The sequence below is a fragment of the Canis lupus genome, chromosome 29 (assembly GCF_003254725.2).
Source record: "Canis lupus dingo isolate Sandy chromosome 29, ASM325472v2, whole genome shotgun sequence".
Lineage (NCBI taxonomy): Eukaryota > Metazoa > Chordata > Mammalia > Carnivora > Canidae > Canis > Canis lupus.
Genome location: NC_064271.1, coordinates 16624328 through 16645649, shown reverse-complemented (window position 1 = coordinate 16645649; position 21322 = coordinate 16624328). Strand labels below are relative to the sequence as shown.

Here is a 21322-nt window from a genome sequence, read left to right as displayed (position 1 = left end):
CTTTCGTCTCTAGATCTACCCCCACATAACCTGCTCTATGATAATGAACTTGGGCCATAAAAACATTTCTCTTTTGCCAGGCACATAATGTTAAGGTTTGTCAGTAAAGGGTATTGAAGGGAGATTGCAGGAGGAGCTGCTCCTCTTGTTTCTGGTTTGCTCCTCTCAACAGGTTCCTACAGCACACTGTGGCTGGCAGCACGTAGCACCTTCCTGTGAGTGGCCTCCGTCAGCAATCCAGAGGGCAGAACTTAGCCACAAGTCTGGAGTGGCCTCCTCCAAATCTGTTCCTTACTAGGTTCTGCCTCAGGTCAGAGAGGGTGGCAGCTCTGATATGTTATTTCCATATTCTTTAAAATTTTCTTTTTCTCTTAACAGATAATCTTTTATTATGTTAATTATTTTTTTAAAAAATTATTTATTTATTTATTCATTTAGAGTGACCTCTACGCTGAACATGGGCTCAAACTCATGACCCTGAGATCAAGAGTTGCATACTCCTCCTACTGAGCCAGCCAGGCACCCCTACAGTTAAATCTTTATATTACATTTTCTTGTTTAGTATTCACCCCAAAGATACAGTTGTAGTGAAATGATGGGACACTCACACCCCAATGTTATACCAGCAATGTCCACAATAGCCAAACTGTGGAAAGAGCCAAGATGTCCTTCAACAGATGAATGGATAAAGAAGATGTGATATATATGACTCAGTCATCAGAAAGGATTAATACCTACAATCTATATCGACACAGATGGAACTGGAGGGTATTATGCTGAGTGAAAAAGGCAATCAGAGAAAGACAACCATCATATGGTTTCACTCACATGTAGAATATAAGAAATAGTGAAAAGGAGCATAAGGGAAGGAGGGGAAACTGAATGGGGAACAATTACAGAGGAAGACAAACCATAAGAGACTCCTAACTCTGGGAAACAAACTGAGAGTTACTGGAGGGGAGGTGGGTGGGGGGATGGGGTAACTGGGTAACGGGCACTTGAGGAGGGCACTTGATGGGATGAACACTTGATGGGTGTTATATGTTGGCAAATTGCATTTAAATTAAAAAAAAAACCTTTTTTTCTGTTTAAATTACTTTGTATTCTCTTAAAGCTAGTAAGTTATAAGCTATGATGTGGGGGAGACAAGAGAGGGGGTTTGGGGAGAAATGGGCTGAAATAGTCTGGAAAAGGGGGTAAATAAATTTGAGAGACAAAAATAGAATTTCCATCCTATTGTTTGGTTGTTTTGTAATTCATTTTACAAGTCTCCAGATATTTAGGTTGTTTAAAACACACACCTACACAGATACACACACAGACACAATGTGGATGTGGATGGATACTCTTCTTTGCCTATGCTTTTGGAGATTTCTTTTCTTTACTTTCTTTTCCTTTCCTTTTCTTTCTTTCTATTTATTTTTGACTGCTGAGACTGCTGACTCCTTGAAAAGACCACCCAAATAACCTGTTGGTAGAACAAAGTCAAATTCATTGCTTATCACAAAATCTTCTAAGGAGGGAAGGATAAGGGAAGTAACGGAGACTATTGCCTTGACAGTGTTGATAGCATTTTAGAAAGGGAAGAGCAGGGCAGCCCCGGTGGCTCAGTGGTTTAGTGTGGCCTTCACCCTAGGGCTGGATCCTGGAGACCCCGGATCGAGTCCCATGCATGGAGCCTGCTTCCTTCTCTGCCTCTCTCTCCCTCTCTGTCTGTCATAAATAAATAAAATATTTTAAAAAAAAAGAAAGGGAAGGGCAATGGCAGGATATTTATGAGGTTTTTGAGACTCTCGATTAGGAGGAGTCTTTTCTTTCTTTTTTTCTTTTCTTTTCTTTTTTTTTAAGATTATTTGAAACAGAGAGAGCGCAACTAGCTGGAGGAGCAGAGGGAGAGAATCTCCAGCAGGCTCCCTGCGGAGCATGGTGCCTAATGCAAGGCTCAGTCTCAAAACCATGAGATCATAACCTGAGCCAAAATCAAGAGTCAGATGCTCAACCGACTGAGCCACTCAGGTGCCCCAGGATGAGTCTTTCAATGTTGAGGGGCCTTATTGGGTTTGGGCAAAATTCATGACATAATCTGTATGGACATAGCTCTGAATCTTGGATAGAAACAGTCATTTGATGAACCTGGTGGCGTGACCTGTGTCCTGAGAAGGACATATTTATTTTCAAGAGGAATAACTGAATTGGTCTATGGTTGGGGGAGGGGAAGGACTTTCCAGAAGTTTGAGTTATGTAAAGTTTCTTAAACATAACAGCTAAAGCCAAATCCATATGAGAAAAAAATTAATAAATTGTTTTTCATCAAATGGAAACTTCTATTTGAATGACACTATTAATGAAAAGACAAGTTTAGAGACTGGGAGAAAATACTTGAAAATGATATCAAATAGCAAATAAACATTTAAAAAGATACTTAATATTCTTCAGGGAAAGGCAAATTAAAAGCATGATGAAATATCAGTACACACCTATTTGAATGTCTAAAGTAAGAGGACTGATCATACCAACTGTTACGAAGAATGTGAAACAACTAGGGGGCACCCAGATGGTTCAGTGGTTGAGCACCTGCCTTCAGCTCAGGGGTGATCCTGGGGTCCCAGCATCGGGGTCCCCGCATGGAGCCTGCTTCTCCCTCTGCCTGTGTCTCTGCCTCTCTCTGTGTGTCTCTCTAAATAAATAAATAAAATCTTAAAAAAAAAAATTTATATAAAGAGAAATCCTTTGGTAAAGCGAGTATAACCACAATTGTTTTTGCAAGGTTTAGAGTTATACACCATGTTTCTTTGAGGCAAATATATTTTATATGAATTTCTTAGACTTTCAGTTTTTGAAGGAAGGATGTGTCTTTTACTGATTCAAGTTAATTACATGCTTTCATGTATATTCTTTCTGGCAACAGGGTCATCCACCTGTCTCGAAAGCCTATAGCTTTGCAGCCAAGACTCAGTATATAAAATGACTGAGAGAAACAAGAGAAAGAAAAAAAAAAAACAAAAAACACGCAAAACACAAATATCAATAGCAAAGGTTAGAACAGGCTCCTGAACAGAGACCCGGGCCCCAGCGCTCAGCCCGGCTCCGCCGCTAGGGCCCCGCCCCTCGCAGAGGCGGGGCAAAGGCCCGGAAGGGGCGGGGCCCGGAGCGCCAACCGCCCGCCGGAAGGAGCTGGGCTTTCTTTTGCGCGCGGCCAGCGATGGCGGAGGGTCCTCGAGGCACCGTCGCCGAGCGGGCCCGGCGGCAGCGTCTGCGGGCCAGTCGCTGGGCTCTTCGAGGTGGGAGTCCTCGCGGTCTTAGTTCCCCCCGTTCCTGCCGGGAGCCCGACTCAGTGCCTCGGGCTTGCTGCCCTGGGGCGTCCGGGGCCTCCGCCGCGTGGCGCGAGGTGGTCTCTGGAGGCCGCGGTCTCCTTGTCCGCCGCCCTCAGTCGACGCGGCCCCACCTAACTTCCCGGTGCTTGGCTCGGCCGCATTTTCTGAGTAACCCGACGGGAGTCTTACTCCTCCCCGTAGTAGACTCCGCTTTCAGCTGTTGTAAGCTCAAAGATTCATCGGGGGCCCTCGGGTTCGGGTGGTTCCGAGGCGGCGGAGGGTGCGGCGGGTGCGTGCGGCGCTCCTCGCGGCGCTTCTGCGGAGCCCCCCGGTTTCCCAGCCAAGCCTGGTGCGGCCTGGACGGCTTAGGGTCTCCTGCGGGGGTGAGCACTTGCCCTAGCGAAGGAGCATCTTCTACAAGGGGGAAGGGACTGTCTCTGGGGTAAGACCAGCTTTGCGGAATGAACTGTGTTTTCGGATTGGCTTTAAAACCGTTGACAGCAGTAATAATTCTGGTAGGAATTAGCATTTGTGAGTCTTCCTTGGTCAATACGCCCTAAAGACGTGGTGTTGAAACCGGAGAACGGAGTGTCCGGCTGCCCCGCCCCAGGCCGAAGGCCTGCCCCGCCCGTAGGTGTTTGCCTTCTCTGGATGTGTTTCGGGACATAATTGGGACATAATACAGAAGAAACTGGTCAACAGCTGGGAGACTGGAAAACCGTTGCCAATTCCACAGGTTATTAATGAATACTTCATTGATGAGACTGGGTGTAAGCCTGTGGTTTTTTTGTTGTCTCCCCCAAATATGTTACTGTCCTCTGGGCAGTTGTGATGGCCAAAAGTAGTTTATATTTGGTATTAGTCATCTTAATTTTGAGGCTTAAGGGACTTGAGTCCTATTTTTATTGGTAAAAATATTGGTAATACAGGTAATTCCTGCAGCATAATAAATAGAGCCCACCAAGCCATGTAAGAACTGTGATTTTTTTTATAATATGACGGCATCTCCTTTCTTCCCTATCCCGTTGTCCTGCCTTCCATCCTGGGTGCCTGTCATCTGGGCATTTGTATCCAGTCACTTGTCTCAGGGGCTGATCCTGGAGACCCGGGATCTGAGTCCCACATCGGGCTCCTTGTGAGGAGCCTGCTTCTCCCTCTGCCTGTGTCTCATGAAGAGATGAATAAAATCTTAAACAAACAAACATGTGTCCCTAAACATTCTTGTAGGCTTTACACAAATGGGATTATGCATTGAATCTCATTACACTGAACTCTTCCCTTTGGAATTATTCATAACTAATAGTTTGTGTTCCTAATATTGATTATGTGAAATTATTTCCAGACTTGAAAATGATAAATTGTTTTGCAAGGTCCAACATTTGATGTGTCTTCATAAATCATCTCCAGTAGCTGTCTGGTTCAATGCTTTATCCTCCTGGGGTGCTGTGGGATATGATCTGTGGCCCTGGCGGTTCCCTTTGCACTACCTAAGTGTGCTTTCAGGCAACCTGGGATTTAATTCTACAAAACTGTCCAATAATGATGCCAACATAATGTATCTGCTTTAAAGCTGTATTAGATTTGCCATTGTGATGCTTTAGTTGGAAGTCTGCACACTTGTTTCTATATGTGTAACCTTTAACCTGACTCATCTCCTTGTCAAGCTCTGAGACAGAAAAGCAATGGTTAGGTACTCATTAGGACCATCATGTCTTAAAATCGATACTGCCAAGGTAAAGAACATTGTATACACCGTTTTTTCTGTCCATGCTAATAAGCCCATTTCCAGCTTGAAAGGATCATTTATGGAATTATTAGGGCCTAAACAGTCAAAAGTACTAATAGAAATTTAAATTTGGGTTTATCTGTTTTGACTACCCCAAAAAAGTAGAATTAAGCAGAAAGTACTTTGTTCCTTAAAAAATGTGTTAACAGAAAATTGTTCCAGTATATGGCCTCGGTTTTAGTAGTTTTTATTAAAAAGTTATTCTGGGAGTCAGGAAGGTCACAAATATGTTTATGGTTTCTGACAAGAAGGGGAAAACATCTTACTGGATCGTTCTTACATGTAAGATGCCAAACAAGCAGATTCAAGTACAAATGAGCACTCAAAATATTTTAATTTCCCTGTGCAACAGAGCCTGTGACGTGAAGATGAATGAAGGTTGTCCTGTTTTCCAGAAACCACTTAGAGGATGGCCGTGATAAAACACTAGGAGCGTAACTGCATGTAATGAGGTACCAAAAGTTCATGTTAATTGTGCTTTTTTAAATGTATTTGTGGTACTGTTATGAAGAGCAGTACCAAAAATGTTTAATACATTTTTTACATAGGTTAAAAACTGGCACAATGATGACTTAAATTATTTTTTGCCGTTTACCCAGCTGAGGGTTTCTTTGAAGAAATAATTTTAAGACTGAGATGCCAGTAGCCTATAATATTTATGTGAACTACTCAAGTATGATACAATTTTTTATTAAAATGAGTGGGATCCCTGGGTGGCCCAGCGGTTTAGCGCCTGCCTTTGGCCCAGGGCGCAATCCTGGAGACCGGGGATCGAATCCCACATCGGGCTCCTGGTGCATGGAGCCTGCTTCTCCCTCTGCCTATGTCTCTGCCTCTCTCTCTCTCTCTGTGACTATCATAAATAAATAAATTAAAAAAAATTTTTTTTAATGAGTGAAATGTTCTTTTCAGCATATAGGTAGCTGCAGATGAATATTCTCATCCATAACTTTTGTGATTGAAATTCTTCGTTGCTTCAAGTAAGTAATTAAAATTTGTCACGCAATCACAGCTACTAATAATTCAAAAGGATCTGAACAAAGGGCTAGGGCCATTTCCTGTTAATGTTGCCTGTGTGTATCAGGAGTAAGAGTTCATTTGATTTTGACTATGGAATGATTTTCACTATTGGTTTCTGATTTTTTTTTTCCTAGAGGCATGCAATTGGAAGGAAAAATGAAGAATTGGTCAAGAAGAGATGAATCGAAACATGTTGAAAATTAATATTTTATTTAACATTGATCACCTCACAATAAGTTATAGAAAAATACATGTTTGAATACTTATAATTGCTAGGCAATAAAGTATTAATCTTTAAAATATATCAAATGTTTAAACAGTTCGATTCTTATAATTACTAGTCAGACTGTTTTTAACATACTTTAAGGATAGTATGTTCTTGTCAATAACTAGCTCATTTGTGGAATGACAACCTTTGAGGGGGCAGTCAGCTGGGGAAACAGTCCAGTACCTCCACTTCTCCTGCCTTTTCTTGCCTTAGGGGATTTCAGCAAACTAGATAACCATGGACACCTCCCCTTAAGAACCTGCTACTATACCTAAAAACGAGTATTTAGAATCTCCTAACCACCTTAATGAATTATCCCTTACAAGTAAAGATTATACCTGTGACCTACAGAGTTTAAGATTAGATCTTATTTTATTCTTTGTTTTTACCTTTGAATAAAAAAAGTAATCCTGAGGTGCCTGGGTGGTACGGTTGATTGGGTATCCAACTCTTGGTTTCTGCTTGGGTTGTGAGATCAAGCCCCGTGTCAGGCTCTGCCCTGAGTGTGGAGTCAACTTAGGTTTCTCTGCTCCCCCCTCCCTTGTTCTCTCTCTCATGAATAAATGTTAATGAAAAAAAATTAAAAACATTAATTGCTCTGGAAAAAAATAATCCTGATGCCAGTACAAGTATGTTACATTAAGGAAAATAGTGATTGGACAGTCTAGTCTGTCTAGGACTTGAGGATTTACAATAATTCTAAAACTGAATTCCTAACTGAAGACTTAGGTAAATCTTACTTTTCAACCCTATTGAGTCACAATATATAAAATTACTTGCTTTTATCCAGGTTATAATTTCAGTATTACAAGTCAAACAGTACAAAACCTGTATAGCAACAAAAAGCCACAAGATAAGGTTTTAACTAGAATTACAGAACTGTAATATATAAATTGTTTTTTAAAAACTAGCTTTACTTTCTTAAAATGGAATATAGGTTTCTGGGACTAGTGAATAATCACTACTGAATGACTTGTCAAAGGTCTGTAGAGAGACCTGTCCATCTGTATGGTTAAGTTCCCTGAGATAACAGTTTCTAAAGAATCAGGGTTATTTATTTTAGAATTTCTATTAAGCCTTTGAAAAATTAAAAGGATTTGTGGATTTTACAACTTAAGTATATTTTCCTCACCATTCAGAGTAGAACTCTTCCCTCCGAAAACAGACTGGATTTGCAAATTGGTTTCTTTGCCTTTGGTAACTTTCTTATAACCAGTTAGGTTTAAAAAGCCAATTCTTGCTCCTTGATTTGACTTAAATTATCATTTAACTTGGCTTATAAAATATGGGAAATACCAAGCTTTCCCTGACTTCATAATTAGGGCTTCCAAAACTATAATAGACGTAATGATATGTAATAAAATATGAAACATCCTTCAGTTTGAGGCTTCTGTTTATATAAATTGCTGTTATTTACTCCATTTGTCAGGTTCTCAGGTGCAAGAAAAATGGTTTAAAATAACTTAATTTGAAAAAAAAATAACTTATTTGTAGGTAAATATTCTCATTTAAAGTATTATTGCCATCTTGTGACAAATAGAGGGAATTACATAAAAGTGACCCATTTTTTACATTGCTTAATTTCTAAATTCATATTGAGACTATCTTTCATACATTTAAGATAGCATTCTAATGCATTACTGTACATAGTAGTACCTGAAGCATTACTTCAAAGTCCCTTTTCACTGCTTAAATATGAAGAAAATATTGTCCTCCGATTGCTTATTCATCACTAGTGAAAATAGCTGTCCCAGGTCCATATGTGGCAATAAACTGCTGGAGCTGCTGTTGGCATTGAGTCAAATAGATATCCCTCTGCTCTAAATACTCTTCATTATACAATTCAAATGGAAATACTGCACTTGGAGCAACACAAAATACAGTGGCCCCTAAGTAAAGAAGGAAACAAGTGTAAAGAAGTCCTTGAAGTGCTAAATGTGAAACCATGTTTTCAACTAAAGTTTTAAAATTAGGTTCTGGGGATGCCTGGGTTGCTCAGCGGTTTAGCGCCTGCCTTTGGCTCAGGACATGATCCTGGAGTCCAAGGATCAAGTCCCACAGTGGGCTCCTTGCATGGACCCTGCTCCCTCTGCCTCTGCCTCTGTCTCATGAATAAATAAAATCTTTTAAAAATTAAAGAATTAAAAAAAATTTAAAGAATTAGGTTCTGGTCTATTTAGTAGAATATTTCCATAATCATTTAAAGCTGACTCGAGGGCAGCCCAGGTGGCTCAGCAGTTTAGCGCCGCCTTCAGCCCAGGGCATGATCCTGGAGACCCTGTATCGAGTCCCGCGTCAGGCTCTCTGCATGGAGCCTGCTTCTCCCTCTGCCTCTCTCTCCTCTCTGTGTATTCTCATGAATAAATAAATAAAATCTTTAATAAAAAAAATAAAGCTGACTTGATTTTGAGACTCCTGAAAGTTTCAGTACGTGCACAAGCTTAAAAGTGCCAAGAAGTATGATGATCACATTTTAAAGTTTAGGAACTAGTGGGACACCTAGGTGGTTCAGCAGTTGAGTGTATGCCTTTGGCCCAGGACGTGATCCTAGAGTCCTGAGATCAAGTCCCACATTGGGCTCCCTGCATGGAGCCTGCTTCTCCCTCTGCCTCTCTGTCTCTCATGAATAAATAAATAAAGTCTTTAAAAAAACAAAGTTTAGGAACTACAGAAATCTGTTATCTGTTGACCTAGTCATTACATTTTGAACCTGAATAATGACGTGAGGAGGTGGAAGAAGTAGGGGAGAGAAGGTATCAGAAGGTAGGGAAACTTTTGATAAAGATTAAGTGGATGATTGAGGATAAAGACATCATTGTATGTTTCTCTATTTAAAACCATTGAAATAAAGTAAGACATAAGCCTATGGACTAGAAAAAGCCTGGAAATGACCCCTCAAATACATGGTTAAATGATCTTTGATACAGGTGCCAAGACCAATGGGGAAACAAAGACCAGTTTGCAAGTGTACTGGGAAAAGAATATCTGTACGAAAAAGAATGAAGTTGTTCCCGTACCTTATAGACCTAAACATAACTAAAACAAGATTGAGGAAATACTTCATGACATTGGATGTGGCAGTGATTTCTAGAATATTACAAGCATAGGGATCCCTGCGTGGCGCAGCGGTTTAGCGCCTGCCTTTGGCCCAGGGCGCGATCCTGGAGACCCGGGATCGAATCCCGCGTCGGGCTCCCTGCATGGAGCCTGCTTCTCCCTCTGCCTGTGTCTCTGCCTCTCTCTCTCTCTCTGTGACTATCATGAATAAATAAATAAAATCTTTGAAAAAAAAAAAAGAATATTACAAGCATAGGCAACAAGAATAAACAGGTAATTTAGACCACGTCAAAATAAAAAACTGGTGCATCGAATGCTACAATTAACACAGTAAAAGGCAACCCATAGAATGGGAGAAAATAATTGGAAATCATATTTGATAGGGGGTCTACAACTCAACAAGAAAACCCAATTCAAAAATGAGCAAAAGAGAACATTCTTCCAAAGAAGATATACAAGTAGCCAATAAGCACATAAAAAGATGGTCAATATCACTAATCATTAGGAAAATGCTGTGAGATACTGCCTCACACCCATAAAGATGGCTACTACCAAAAAAAAAAAAAGCAAATGTTGGCAAGGTTGTAAAGAAAATTGGTGTGCTTGTGTACTGTTGGCGGGAATATAAAGTGGTACAACCCCTATAGAAAACAGTATGGTGGTTTATCCAAAAAATTACTATATGACCCAGCAATTTCATTTATGGGTATATACCCAAAAGAACTGAAAGCAAGGTTTCAAAGAGCTAAGTGTATACTCATGTTAATAGCATTATTCATCATAGGCAAATGTGGAAACAACCTAAGGTCCATTGTTGGATGAATGGATAAACAAAATGTGTGTGCATGTGTGTGTGTATACATACATACACAGAATAGAACATTCAATCTTGAACAAGAAAGAAATTCTAATGCATGCTACAACATGGATAAGCCTTGAGGACATACAAAATGAAGTAAGCAGGACAAAATAGGACAAACACATGATTCTACTTATATGAAGTACAAAGGGAAGTCAATTTGATCAAAATAGAACAGTGGTTGCCAGGGCCTGGGGAAAGTCGAGATTGGGGAGTTACGGTTTAATGGGTACAGAGTTCAGTTTGGGAAAATGAAAAGGTTATAGAGATGGATGGAGGCAACAATGCAAATGGACCACTGAACTGTACACTTGAAAATGGTTAAGATAGTAAATGTTATGTGTATTTTACCACAATTTAAAAGAAAAAAAACCTTTGGCTATTACTGTGGGAGTAAACTCCTGTTTCATTGTTGATTCACTGAATGACTACTGTGACTGGCCAGGCGTACAGCTGCTAGCCAAGCAGACAGTGCCTCTCTTTTACAGCTGTCTGTCGTCAGTAAACATTTATATAGCCTCAGACTTCTGTGACTGCACCCTTTACTACTCTCTTTAGCTTACCTGAATCTTTGCTGTCCCTTGAGAACACTGCTTTCTTCCCTTTGGCGTTCTCAAATGAAGTTGCTTTTTCTCAAAACACCCCTCATACCTTAGTATCACAAGACAGAGACAGTGCCTAACTTGCTGCCCCTTTGCTGCTACCAAACCATTCTCACCCCTGCTTTCCTCTTCATAAAAATCTTTCCCCTAGGGACGGCTGGGTGGCTCAGTGGTTGAACATCTGCCTTTGGCTCAGGGTGTGATCCTGGAGTTGGGGGATTGAGTCCCACACTGGGCTCCCTGCACGGAGCCTGCTCCTCCCTCAGCCTATGTCTCTGCCTCTCTCTCTGTGTCTGTCATGAATAAATAAAATCATTTTTTAAAAAAATGATTAAAACTCTTTAAAAAAATCTTTCCTAAATAAATAAATAAATAAATAAATAAATAAATAAATAAATAAATAAATAAATCTTTCCTCTAATGCCCAGTGCCACTTGGGCTTTATTACCCTTTGCCTTCCATGGTAAAGTCAACAACCAATTGTTAGCACATGGCTCACAATCTTCCTCTCTTCCCTAATACTTGCCATTCAGTGATTTCCATGTGAATTACCCATTTAATTCCAGACCTCTCTGTCTTGACCTTTTCCCTTTTACCTCCACTATGCATAGAAAGGTCATAGGAAACTGAAATCACCAAAAACTTATTTCAAAGCCATGAGTTCAAATGTCCCCCTTCCCTACACTACCTCTTATACTTCTAGTTTCTTGGACTCTCTGAAACCTCCAATTGGCTTCCTTCAATTCACTTCCCTCTTTTAACCTATTTAAGATTCTTTCCCAAGCCGGTCCCTCAACTCCCTTGTCCTTTGCCTGTCACACTCCCCTATCAAAACCTGAACTCTGCATGAACCCAACTATTTACTTTATGTCTGCACTCTGGGCTGTTAGGCAGAGAATCACCTAATTGGCATTTCTTGGTTTCACTTTAAATGAATCACAAAAACCTCAGATGGTAGGCACTTGCACTGCCAGAAGACCCTGCTGGGTTTGTCTAGCACAAGTGTTCTTCTGTCCCCTACAATGCAACTATTATATTCCATTCTTCTCAAGCGTTTTAGCTGGTGACCTCGTGTAGAGTCTATGACCAAATCTATAGACCTGATTCTATGTCCATTTGTCTTCTGTCTTATAAAATGAACTTTTTTTTTTTTAAGATTTTATGTATTTATTCATGAGACATACACAGAGAGAGGCAGAGACAAAGGCAGAGCGAGAAGCAGGCTCCCTGCAAGGAGCCAGATGTGGGACTCGATCCTGGATCCTGGATCCCAGATCCCGGATCCTGGGACCACGCCCTGAGCCGAAGACAGATGCTCAACCACTGACCCACTCAGGCATCCCATGAAGTGACTTTTCTACTAGAGACCAATATCTTTCACATGTACTCTGGATTTCATCCTCTCATTTTTTTAGTATCTGTAGTATCATTAGTTTACTCTCTATTGCACATCATAAGACCTATTGTCTTTAAGAAAATCTTTTCTTGGACCACACATCCTTCTCTACCCATTGTTTTTCCTCATCTTTATAGTCAAACATCTCAAAGTTGTCTGTGTGCTATTTCCATATCCTCACTTCTTATCCCACCCAAATACCAACCCTTTGAAGTAGCACTGATGATGGCCACCTATATCCTTTAGATTGCCAAATCTAATCATTTATAACTACACTTGATTTTCTTTCCACATTTTAGCTCCTACTTCTCAGTCTTTTTTAGTTTCTCTTCCTCCTCAACTCCATTTCTAAATGTGGAAATTCTTCAAGGGCAGTCCTGAAGCGTTTTGAAAAAAAACCTTTTTTTGAAGATTTATTTATTTTCATGAGAGAGAAAAAAATGGAACACTTCATGAATTTGACTATCATCCTTGCGCAGGGACCATGCTAATCTTCTCTGTATCGTTCCAACTTTAGTATATGTGCTGCTAAAGTGAGCACCTGAAGTTCTTTGTATAAAGTCTTTCTCTAGGGGATTTCTGAGAATTTCATCCATTCCACAGTGATGAGTACCATCTCTCTGCTGATGATTCCCAAATTAAATTTCTTTTTTTAAAGATTTATTTATTTATTTTTTATTATTATTATTTTTAAATTTTATTTATTTATTCATGAGAGACAGAGAGAGAGAGAGGCAGAGACACAGGCAGAGGGAGAAGCAGGCTCCATGGACGGAGCCCAACATGGGACTCAATCCCAGGTCTCCAGGATCATGCCCTGGGCTGAAGGCGGCGCCAAACCGCTGAGCCACTGGGGCTGCCCTATTTATTTATTTATTCACGAGAGAGAGAGAGAGAGAGAGAGAGAGAGAGAGAGAGAGAGAGGCAGAGACACAGAAGGAGGGAGAAGCAGGCTCCATGCAGGGAGCCCGACGCAGGACTCAATCCCGGGACCAATTCCAGGACTCCAGGATCATGCCCCGGGCCAAAGGCAGGCATCAAACCACTGAGCCACCCAGGGATTCCGCCCCCCAAATTAAATTTCTAAATTAGAACTCTCATCTAAACTCCAGATTCTTCTCTCTATTGGTATCTCTGTAGGATCCCTCAAACTTAAATCCATAATTTGGTTTATCACCCAACCCTTTTTTTTTCCTAGTCTTGGTAAATAGTTCCATGACCCACTTAATTGCTCAAGGTAGAAACTTGGAAGTTTTCCTTAATTCTTCCCTTTGCCCTCTGTCCCAGCACAACCTATTGGTTTTTGCATCCAAGAAAAATGTACTTGAGTAGGAATCAATTTCCTGCTATTTTTTTCCCTTTTTCCTTTTTTTTTTTTTCAATTTCCTACTATGTTTAAAGTAACACTTAAGGATCTCTTAACATTGATTTTTTGCTTAAGACTTACAAATCAGGAACACATGGGTGGCTCAGTCGGTTAAGTATCTGCTTTCAGCTCAGGTCATGATCTCAGGGTTCTGGGATTGAGTCCTGCACTGGGCTACCTGCTTGGTGGGGAGTCTACTCCCTCTCCCTCTGCCTACCCACTCCCCCCTGCCACTTGTGCTTGCTCTCTCTCTCACTCTCTGTCTCTCCCTCAAATAAATAAAAATCAAATATACCTAACAAATTCATTCTGAAAACAAAAACTAAAGGAAAAAAATCTTCACAGAGTTTTATTTTCCTCAGCAAACGTTTTCTTAAATGCTTCAAGAAAGTCTTGACAAAACAGTTACCAAAATTGCCATATTCTACTACAAGAGTCCTTAATATTATAATAACATAGTTCTTAAGTTCAAAGACACACATTTTTGTCTTATTGAAATCTAGGTGCATCTTAACAATTTTGATGGCATGCCATACTAAAATTTGCAGCAATTTTTCGTTACAGTACATAAAAAAATGTGTGCTAGTTTTTTTTTTTTTTTTATCAAGAATGCTTTTAATTATAGAATAAGAAGAATGTAAAAGATAACACCTGGCTGACTCAGTCAGTAGAGCATGTGACTCTTGATCTTGGAATTGCTAGTTTGAGATCCATGCTGGGTGTAGAGATTACTTTAAAAAAACCAAAAAACCCCAAAACTTAAAAAAAAGTAAAAGGAGAATGTAAAAGATAAAGCAAATTAAAAACGAAAATATTTTGGGACACCTGGGTGGCTTAGCTGTTGAGTGTCTGCCTTTGGCCTGGGTGAGTAATCCCAGGGTCCTGGGATCGAGTCCCTCATCAGGTTCCCTGTGGGGAGTCTGCTTCTCCCTCTGTCTATGTATCTGCCTCTCTCTGTGTCTCTCATGAACAAATAAATAAAATCTTAAAAAATCAAAAAATAAAAAATATATTTTTATATCATTCCTCTTATTTAGCATTGCTTGGGAACCAATGTTTTTCTCCTTTGGTACATAAATTAATTCAGCATGATAATTAACTTTTTCTAGGGGTCATAAACCTATAAGACATACTTCATAAAATGTACCATTCATTTGTCTATAAAAAAGGTTTTATAAAGCACATACATATAAAAATGTTTATATATTTTAGAGATTCATGAGCCCCTAGACTTATCTCTAAGTATCCATGAATCCCAGGATAAGAATGCTTGGGTTTAGATAACTATAGAATAAAGTCCTAATGTTGTAATGAATCTCTGCAAAAAGTCATTACTATATAAATTGAATTTAAGGCAAATATAAGCACTGAATGTATATACACAGAAAAGTCAGTGTTAATACATCCTTTAAGTCCCAAGGGTGGAACCAGTTTGTTTTCGCTTTTTTTTTCTTAAGATTTAATTTATTTGTTCATGAGAGACACAGGCAGAGGGAGAAGCAGGCTCCATGCAGGAAGCCCAACATGGAATTTGATCCCAGGATTCCAGATCACTCCCTGGGCCAAAGGGAGGCCCTCAACCGCTAAGCCACCCAGATGTCCCCAAAGTTTGTTTTCAAGGATGGTAATATCTTATCAAAATTAATGTCTCATCCAATTCAACAAAGACCTTTGGGAGAATGACTCTCTTTACTCTTAAGAGTCCTTTTACATTTTTTTTTTTTTTTAGCAAAACCACAATAAGCTCAAATTCACTATAAATAATTAAACGCAATAGTCACAGGATTAGTATAGCTAGCAATTCAGAAAGGAGGTGACGCCAGATGATCACCTTTTCTTTGGCTATGTTCCTAACTCCATTGAGGGGGACTGCTTGACAATCAAATGTTGCATGTTATTTGACAAGGAAGATAAATTGAAAATCACTTCATGTATTAAGTACATGTTTTTTCAAAATTCTGTAAGCAATGCAAAAGTTTAAGTATCCGAGCAATCATGCACAACAAGGAACTTACAGATGATACTACCTATATACAATTAGTAAGTGTTCAAATTCAACAAGCCTTACCTGATAAAAATTTATTATTGTTTAAAATCATATTTAAAATATATGTAATATATTAAAAGACTAATAATATTTAAATTATTTATAGTGATCATTAACAAATTAAGAAATTACCATATTTCAGTGTGAGAGATGTTTCAAATAATAAGGCTGCAATTAGTGCATCTTCTTTAAGCACTTTATTCCTTAAGCTCAGTCGAGCATGGGCTTCAGCTAGGGAAACTCTGAAAAAGAAAATTGATGCTAATCAAAATATGTGGATTTTATAAAGATAATATATATTTTGGAACACGTGGGTGGCTCAGTGGCTAAGCATCTGCCTACAGCTCAGGGCATGATTCTGGAGTCTGGGATCCAGCCCCACATTGGGCTCCCTGCATGGAGCCTGCTTCTCCCTCTGCCTGTGTCTCTCTCTCTCTCAAGAATAAATAAATAAAATATTTTTTAAAAGATAATATATATTTTGGCAGGAACACATGAAGGCATATGTATACATAACCATACCTTAGAGAACAGCATATTTTCACTTAAAAAAAAAAAATTTAGGGGCAGCTCTAGTGGCGCAGTGGTTTAGCGCCGCCTGCAGCCCGGGGCGTGATCCTGGAGACCTGGGATCGAGTCCTACGTAAGGCTCCCTGCATGGAGCCTGCTTCTCCCTCTGCCTGTGTCTCTGCCTCTCTCTCTCTCTCTCTGTGCCTCTATGAATAAATAAATAAAATCTTTAAAAAAAAATTTAGTTTCTTTTCAAAGCATTTTTTTCCTACCAAGTTCAACAGACTGTTCCAGAGCAAGCAAATACCCTGACTTGTTATCAAACACTTGGTTTCCACCCTGGCTTATCTTTATTATTCTACACCTTCTTCCCCAAGTTCTGTTCAGATAAATATCTGAAAATTAACCAAACTAAATATCTCTTATAGATATCTTTGGTGCTTTCTTCCAGTTCTTCATCTATTTAAAGTCTTCAGAATCTTGAAATTTTAGTTTTGGAAGCGACCTTAAAGTTCAGACTCCATCACATAACTGAATCTTCTCTACAACATTTCAGGTTACTTATTGTCCAGTCTCTTTTGAACTTTTCCTAGGGCTCACTAGGAATCCATTCCTTTACCTTTTATTTTTTTAAAGATTTTATTTTATTTTTTTAATTACGTATTCATGAGAGACACAGAGAGAGAGAGAGAGAGAGAGAGAGAGAGAGGCAGAGACAAAGCAGGCTCCATGGAGCCTGATGCGGAACTTGATCCCGGGTCTCCAGGATCACGCCCTGGGCCAAAGGCAGGCGCTAAACCGCTGAGCTACCCAGGGATCCCCACCTTTTATTTTTATTTTTATTTTTTTTTCACCTTTTATTTTTAAACTAAGCTTTGATTACCTAAAAAAAAAAAAAAAAAAAAATCTCTCAAGCTCGCTCTTTTTAAAAAGATTTTATTTATTCATGAGAGACACAAAGAGAGAGGCAGAGGGAGAAGCGGGCTCCCCGCAGGAAGCCTGATAGGGTACTAGATCCCAGGACCTTGGCATCAGAACCTGAGCCAAAGGCAGCTGCTCAACCAATGAGGGACCCAGGTGCCCCTCCCTCAAGCTTTCATTAGGCATATTGAATGATGCTGAGCTTGGAAATCAGAAAACCTGGGCTAAGGCTTTAGAATTTACTATCTCTGTGACTTCATATAAATCATTTACTTTCTGAGGTGCTTTTTTTTTTTAAGATTTTATTTATTTATTCATGAGAGATACAGAGAGAGAGGCAGAGACATAGCAGAAGGAGAAGCAGGCTTCCTGCAGGAAGCCTGATAGGGAATTTGTTTCCAGGACGCCAGGATCACGACCTGAACCAAAGGCAGACGCTCAACCACTGAGCTACCAGGTGCCCCTTTCTGCGTTTTTTTTTTTTTTTAATTTATTTATTCATAGATACAGAGAGAGAGAGAGGCAGAGACACAGTCAGAGAGAGAAGCAGGCTCCATGCAGGGACCCCGATATGGGACTTGATCCCCGGTCTCCAGGACCACACCCCAGGCTGGAGGCGGCGCCAAACCGCTGCGCCACCGGGGCTGCCCTCTGAGTTTTTTTAAAGCTCAGGTATAACATGGGGACAATAATAATTCAGTTATGATTTCAAATAAAGCATTTGAAAATTTTGGGACTCACAATGATTATATAAATTTAAGCTGAAATTGGTTTCACTTAAATTTCTTTTTTAAAAAATATTTTATTTATTTATTCATGAGAGACACAGAGAGAGAGAGAGAGAGAGAGACAGGCAGAGGGAGAAGCAGGCTCCACGCAGGGACTCCATCCCGGGACTCCAGGATCACGCCCTCAGCTGAGCCACCCAGGCATCCCGGTTTCACTTAAATTTCTACCCACTGGCCCCTGGTTCTGTTTTCTGAGATTATAAAACAAGCCTAATACTTCTTAAATATGACAGCTCTTCAAATACTCAACGACAACTTTCCTAGTTGCCCTATATTTTCTTTTCTCCAAAATAAAATATTCCTAGCTCTTTTAATATGTCATAAGACATAACTTTCAGGCTCTTCATCATTCTGGCTACTTTCATCAAGACCAGATTTAGTTAATATTCTTTTTCAGTACAGTACTACAGGTGTGATTTAATCAGCAATGTAGAAGTGAGGCAGAACTAGCATTTTTTTAAACTCTTGATACTATATTCTATTAACATAACCTGAATTCACAGTAATATTAATAGCCATATTACACTGTTTACCCATATTAAACATAAAAAGAATGAAATCTCAAAATTTTTTCATATTAAGCCATCAAACTTTTCTTATCCATTCATTCTTGGTTAGATCAAGATCATCATTTGAGTCTATGGAGAACTCCCCAGAGTTATTTTCAAATATGACTATCATGTTCCTGATGTCCTCATCTAAGCTCCTTTAAAAATGCTGACCACAACAGAATATAGACAAAGCCTTTCAGGGAAAGAAAAGAAAGTGCTGTTCAGCTCTACTCTAGAAAAGCAAGGATGCTATTATTAGGTACCTGACTATAGAAGCAGAAGAAAAATTTTAAGTTTTTTTTTAAGATTTTATTTATTTATTCATGAGAGACACACTGAGAGAGAGAGGCAGAGACACAGGCAGAGGGAGAAGCAGGCTCCATGCACCGGGAGCCCGATGTGGGATTCGATCCCGGGTCTCCAGGATCGTGCCCTGGGCCAAAGACAGGCGCTAAACCGCTGCGCCACCCAGGGATCCCTGGGCAAAATCATCTAAACAAAGTCAATTTTATAATGAAATGTTGACAGTCTCACATAATTTATTGAATACTGCCCTGAAAGTGAACTGTAGAATGGCTGCATGGATATAGAATGGTTGTCTGTGTACCAATTACTTACCTTTTAATCTCATGGCTGACTGGGAACTGTGGCCCACTATCCCTGCCCAATATGAGAGAGTATCCTACTATATATTGCTAGCCAGGAAAAAGATCAAAATTCAAAATTCAAAGTATGATTTCTACCAAATGTGTATCCTTTTCACACCATTATGAAGTTGAAAAATCGTACGTCAAACCATCCCAAGTTGGGGACCATCTATCTAATTAATCTATCTATATATATCCATATATATATATCCATATATATATGTTTAACATATTCATCTAAAAATATATAAAACATTGAAATAAAGTATGTATTAAATATACATGATATATTTAAATTACATATGTTTGTACATGCTAGTATTTGAATGGATAATTTTGGAAGAACACACAAAAACTGTTAACAGTGATTATCTCTCTAGAGAGTGGGACGGCAATGGGTAGTTACCTGGACACCCTATTCATTTTTTTAGACTTTTCTTTTACTGTGTCCATACTTTATAATAAAAATTAGTTTAAAGTTTATTATTATTATTTTTAATAGATCTTATTTATTTATTCACGAGAGACACAGAGAGGAAGAGACAGACAGAGGGAGAAGCAGTCTCCACACAGGGAGCCTGATGTGGGACTCCATCCCCAGTCTCCAGGATCACACCCTGGACTGAAGGGGGTGCTAAACCGCTGAGCCACCCAGGCTGCCCCAGTTTTTAAAATAACTTTTCAAGGAACAATAATAGATGAGTCTATTAAAGTATTTAAAAGTACAGGGAATGATGTACTTGAAAAGATATTTTTCTAGGTTCAACTAAAAATGCCTGGAATATAAAAAAGCCACATTTTAAAAAACAATTATTTGCATTTGAAATCATTGCACTTTACTCAGACACATCTCATACAGGGGTTCCAGTAAAAAAATAATTTCATGAAAACAAGTACTGGAGGTTCAAACGATGTAACAGTATAACAAAAGGAATTGTTAAAAAATCACCTTAAAATCTTTTGGAACAAGGTAAATTATAAACCAGCCAACTAGCAATAAAACAAAAAAAGAAACAAGTGAAACATAATAAAGTTAATTAAACACATAATTTAAAAGTCAATACTGGCTTTAAAATTTTAGACTGAATACCTACAAATATTTTAATGCAGATGCTGACAGTTTTGATCCACTTATAGAATCTGTTCTGATTCTTCGACTTGCTAGATAATAGCCATGAATCATTCTTTCTGCCTCCAAACTGAATTCTACATTCAAATTCTTTGCAAAAGCCAGTAGCTAAATTAAAAATATGAGAAATTTAAGAAATTCACACTTAAAAAAAAGATATTCAAACTTTATTATAAAATCTATATGACAAAACCCCAAAGTGTGCATATTTTATTTACATCAAAGTTGATTAAATATCTGGGGCCATCCCAAAGTCATTAAGCACTTGAACTCATAGTCTTATACTTGTAAATATTGTTAGAAGTTTAGCCAGAATAATCTCTTTCTTCCTCTTAGTACAGAAATGTTCTGTGCAATGTATTTGAATGACTATCAAGTCTCTGTTTCCAGTGGAATAAAGGCTCACTTAGATTTTTTTCAATGGGAAAAAGGCTTCCTTCAGCAGCTCATTTCCCTTTGAATGGCTTTAATTCTTTGACAATTTATTTCTTTTTTTCTTTTTATAAAGATTTTTATTTATTCATGAAAGAGAGAGAGAGAGAGAGAGGCAGACACACAGGCAGAGGGAGAAGCAGGCTCCATGCAGGGAGCCCGATGTGAGACCTGGGACTCAATCCTGGGACTTGATCCCGGGACTCGAGACTCGAGACTCGATCCCGGGACTCCAGGATCACGCCCTGGGCCGAAGGCAGGTGCTAAACCTTTGAACTACCCAGGGATCTCCCCTTCCTTCCTTTTAAAGAACACAGTTGAATACTAGCAATGTGGGAGGTATGGTGTTAATTACTATGAAGGTGGGCCTTGGAGATTGAGTTAAGACTTCCAAGAGAGAAGAAGCTTTCAACAAAATGATTAGCACTGTCTTCTCTGAGTTTTGTGCTTTTTTTCTTTCAAAGGATTCCCAGTCCCTTAAATCCTTAATCCATGGAATCATTTCTAGTTTTCATTATCCTGATTGTTTTCTGGTTTTTCAACTCAGAATCAAAAGGAAAATTTTATGATAATAAGGTTGCTATTATATTTAAATATAACCTTTTAAAGGATTTGGGTACTCCTGCATT

At 39.2% G+C, this 21322-nt stretch overlaps 1 protein-coding gene, 1 long non-coding RNA gene and 2 other non-coding genes across 11 annotated transcripts in view; 2 read left to right on the top strand and 2 right to left on the bottom strand.

Annotated features, from left to right (window-relative positions):
* Positions 1-3137: 3137 nt before the first annotated feature.
* Positions 3138-6802, top strand: LOC112678562 (uncharacterized). The gene is made up of 4 exons (XR_003147668.3): positions 3138-3281; positions 5453-5552; positions 6013-6080; positions 6255-6802. It is a non-coding gene; the product is annotated as an uncharacterized LOC112678562 (long non-coding RNA).
* LOC112678675 (small nucleolar RNA SNORD87) lies at positions 5656-5744 on the top strand. The gene has a single exon (XR_003147761.1). It is a non-coding gene; the product is annotated as a small nucleolar RNA SNORD87 (small nucleolar RNA).
* MCMDC2 (minichromosome maintenance domain containing 2) overlaps positions 6314-21322 on the bottom strand; it is a 38198-nt gene continuing 23189 nt past the window's right edge. For 7 of the 8 annotated variants that reach the window (XM_025477888.1, XM_025477887.3, XM_025477889.3 and 4 more), the window contains 3 exons: positions 20227-20369; positions 15848-15957; positions 6314-8277 (listed from right to left, as the gene is read on the bottom strand). In XM_025477888.1, coding sequence (XP_025333673.1) covers positions 8111-8277; positions 15848-15957; positions 20227-20369 — 420 coding nt within the window. In that variant the 3' untranslated portion in view covers positions 6314-8110. The remainder of the gene's footprint in view (positions 8278-15847; positions 15958-20226; positions 20370-21322) is intronic. The other variant, XR_003147667.3, reaches the window with a different exon arrangement.
* On the bottom strand, positions 12737-12843 carry LOC112678654 (U6 spliceosomal RNA). The gene has a single exon (XR_003147739.1). It is a non-coding gene; the product is annotated as a U6 spliceosomal RNA (small nuclear RNA).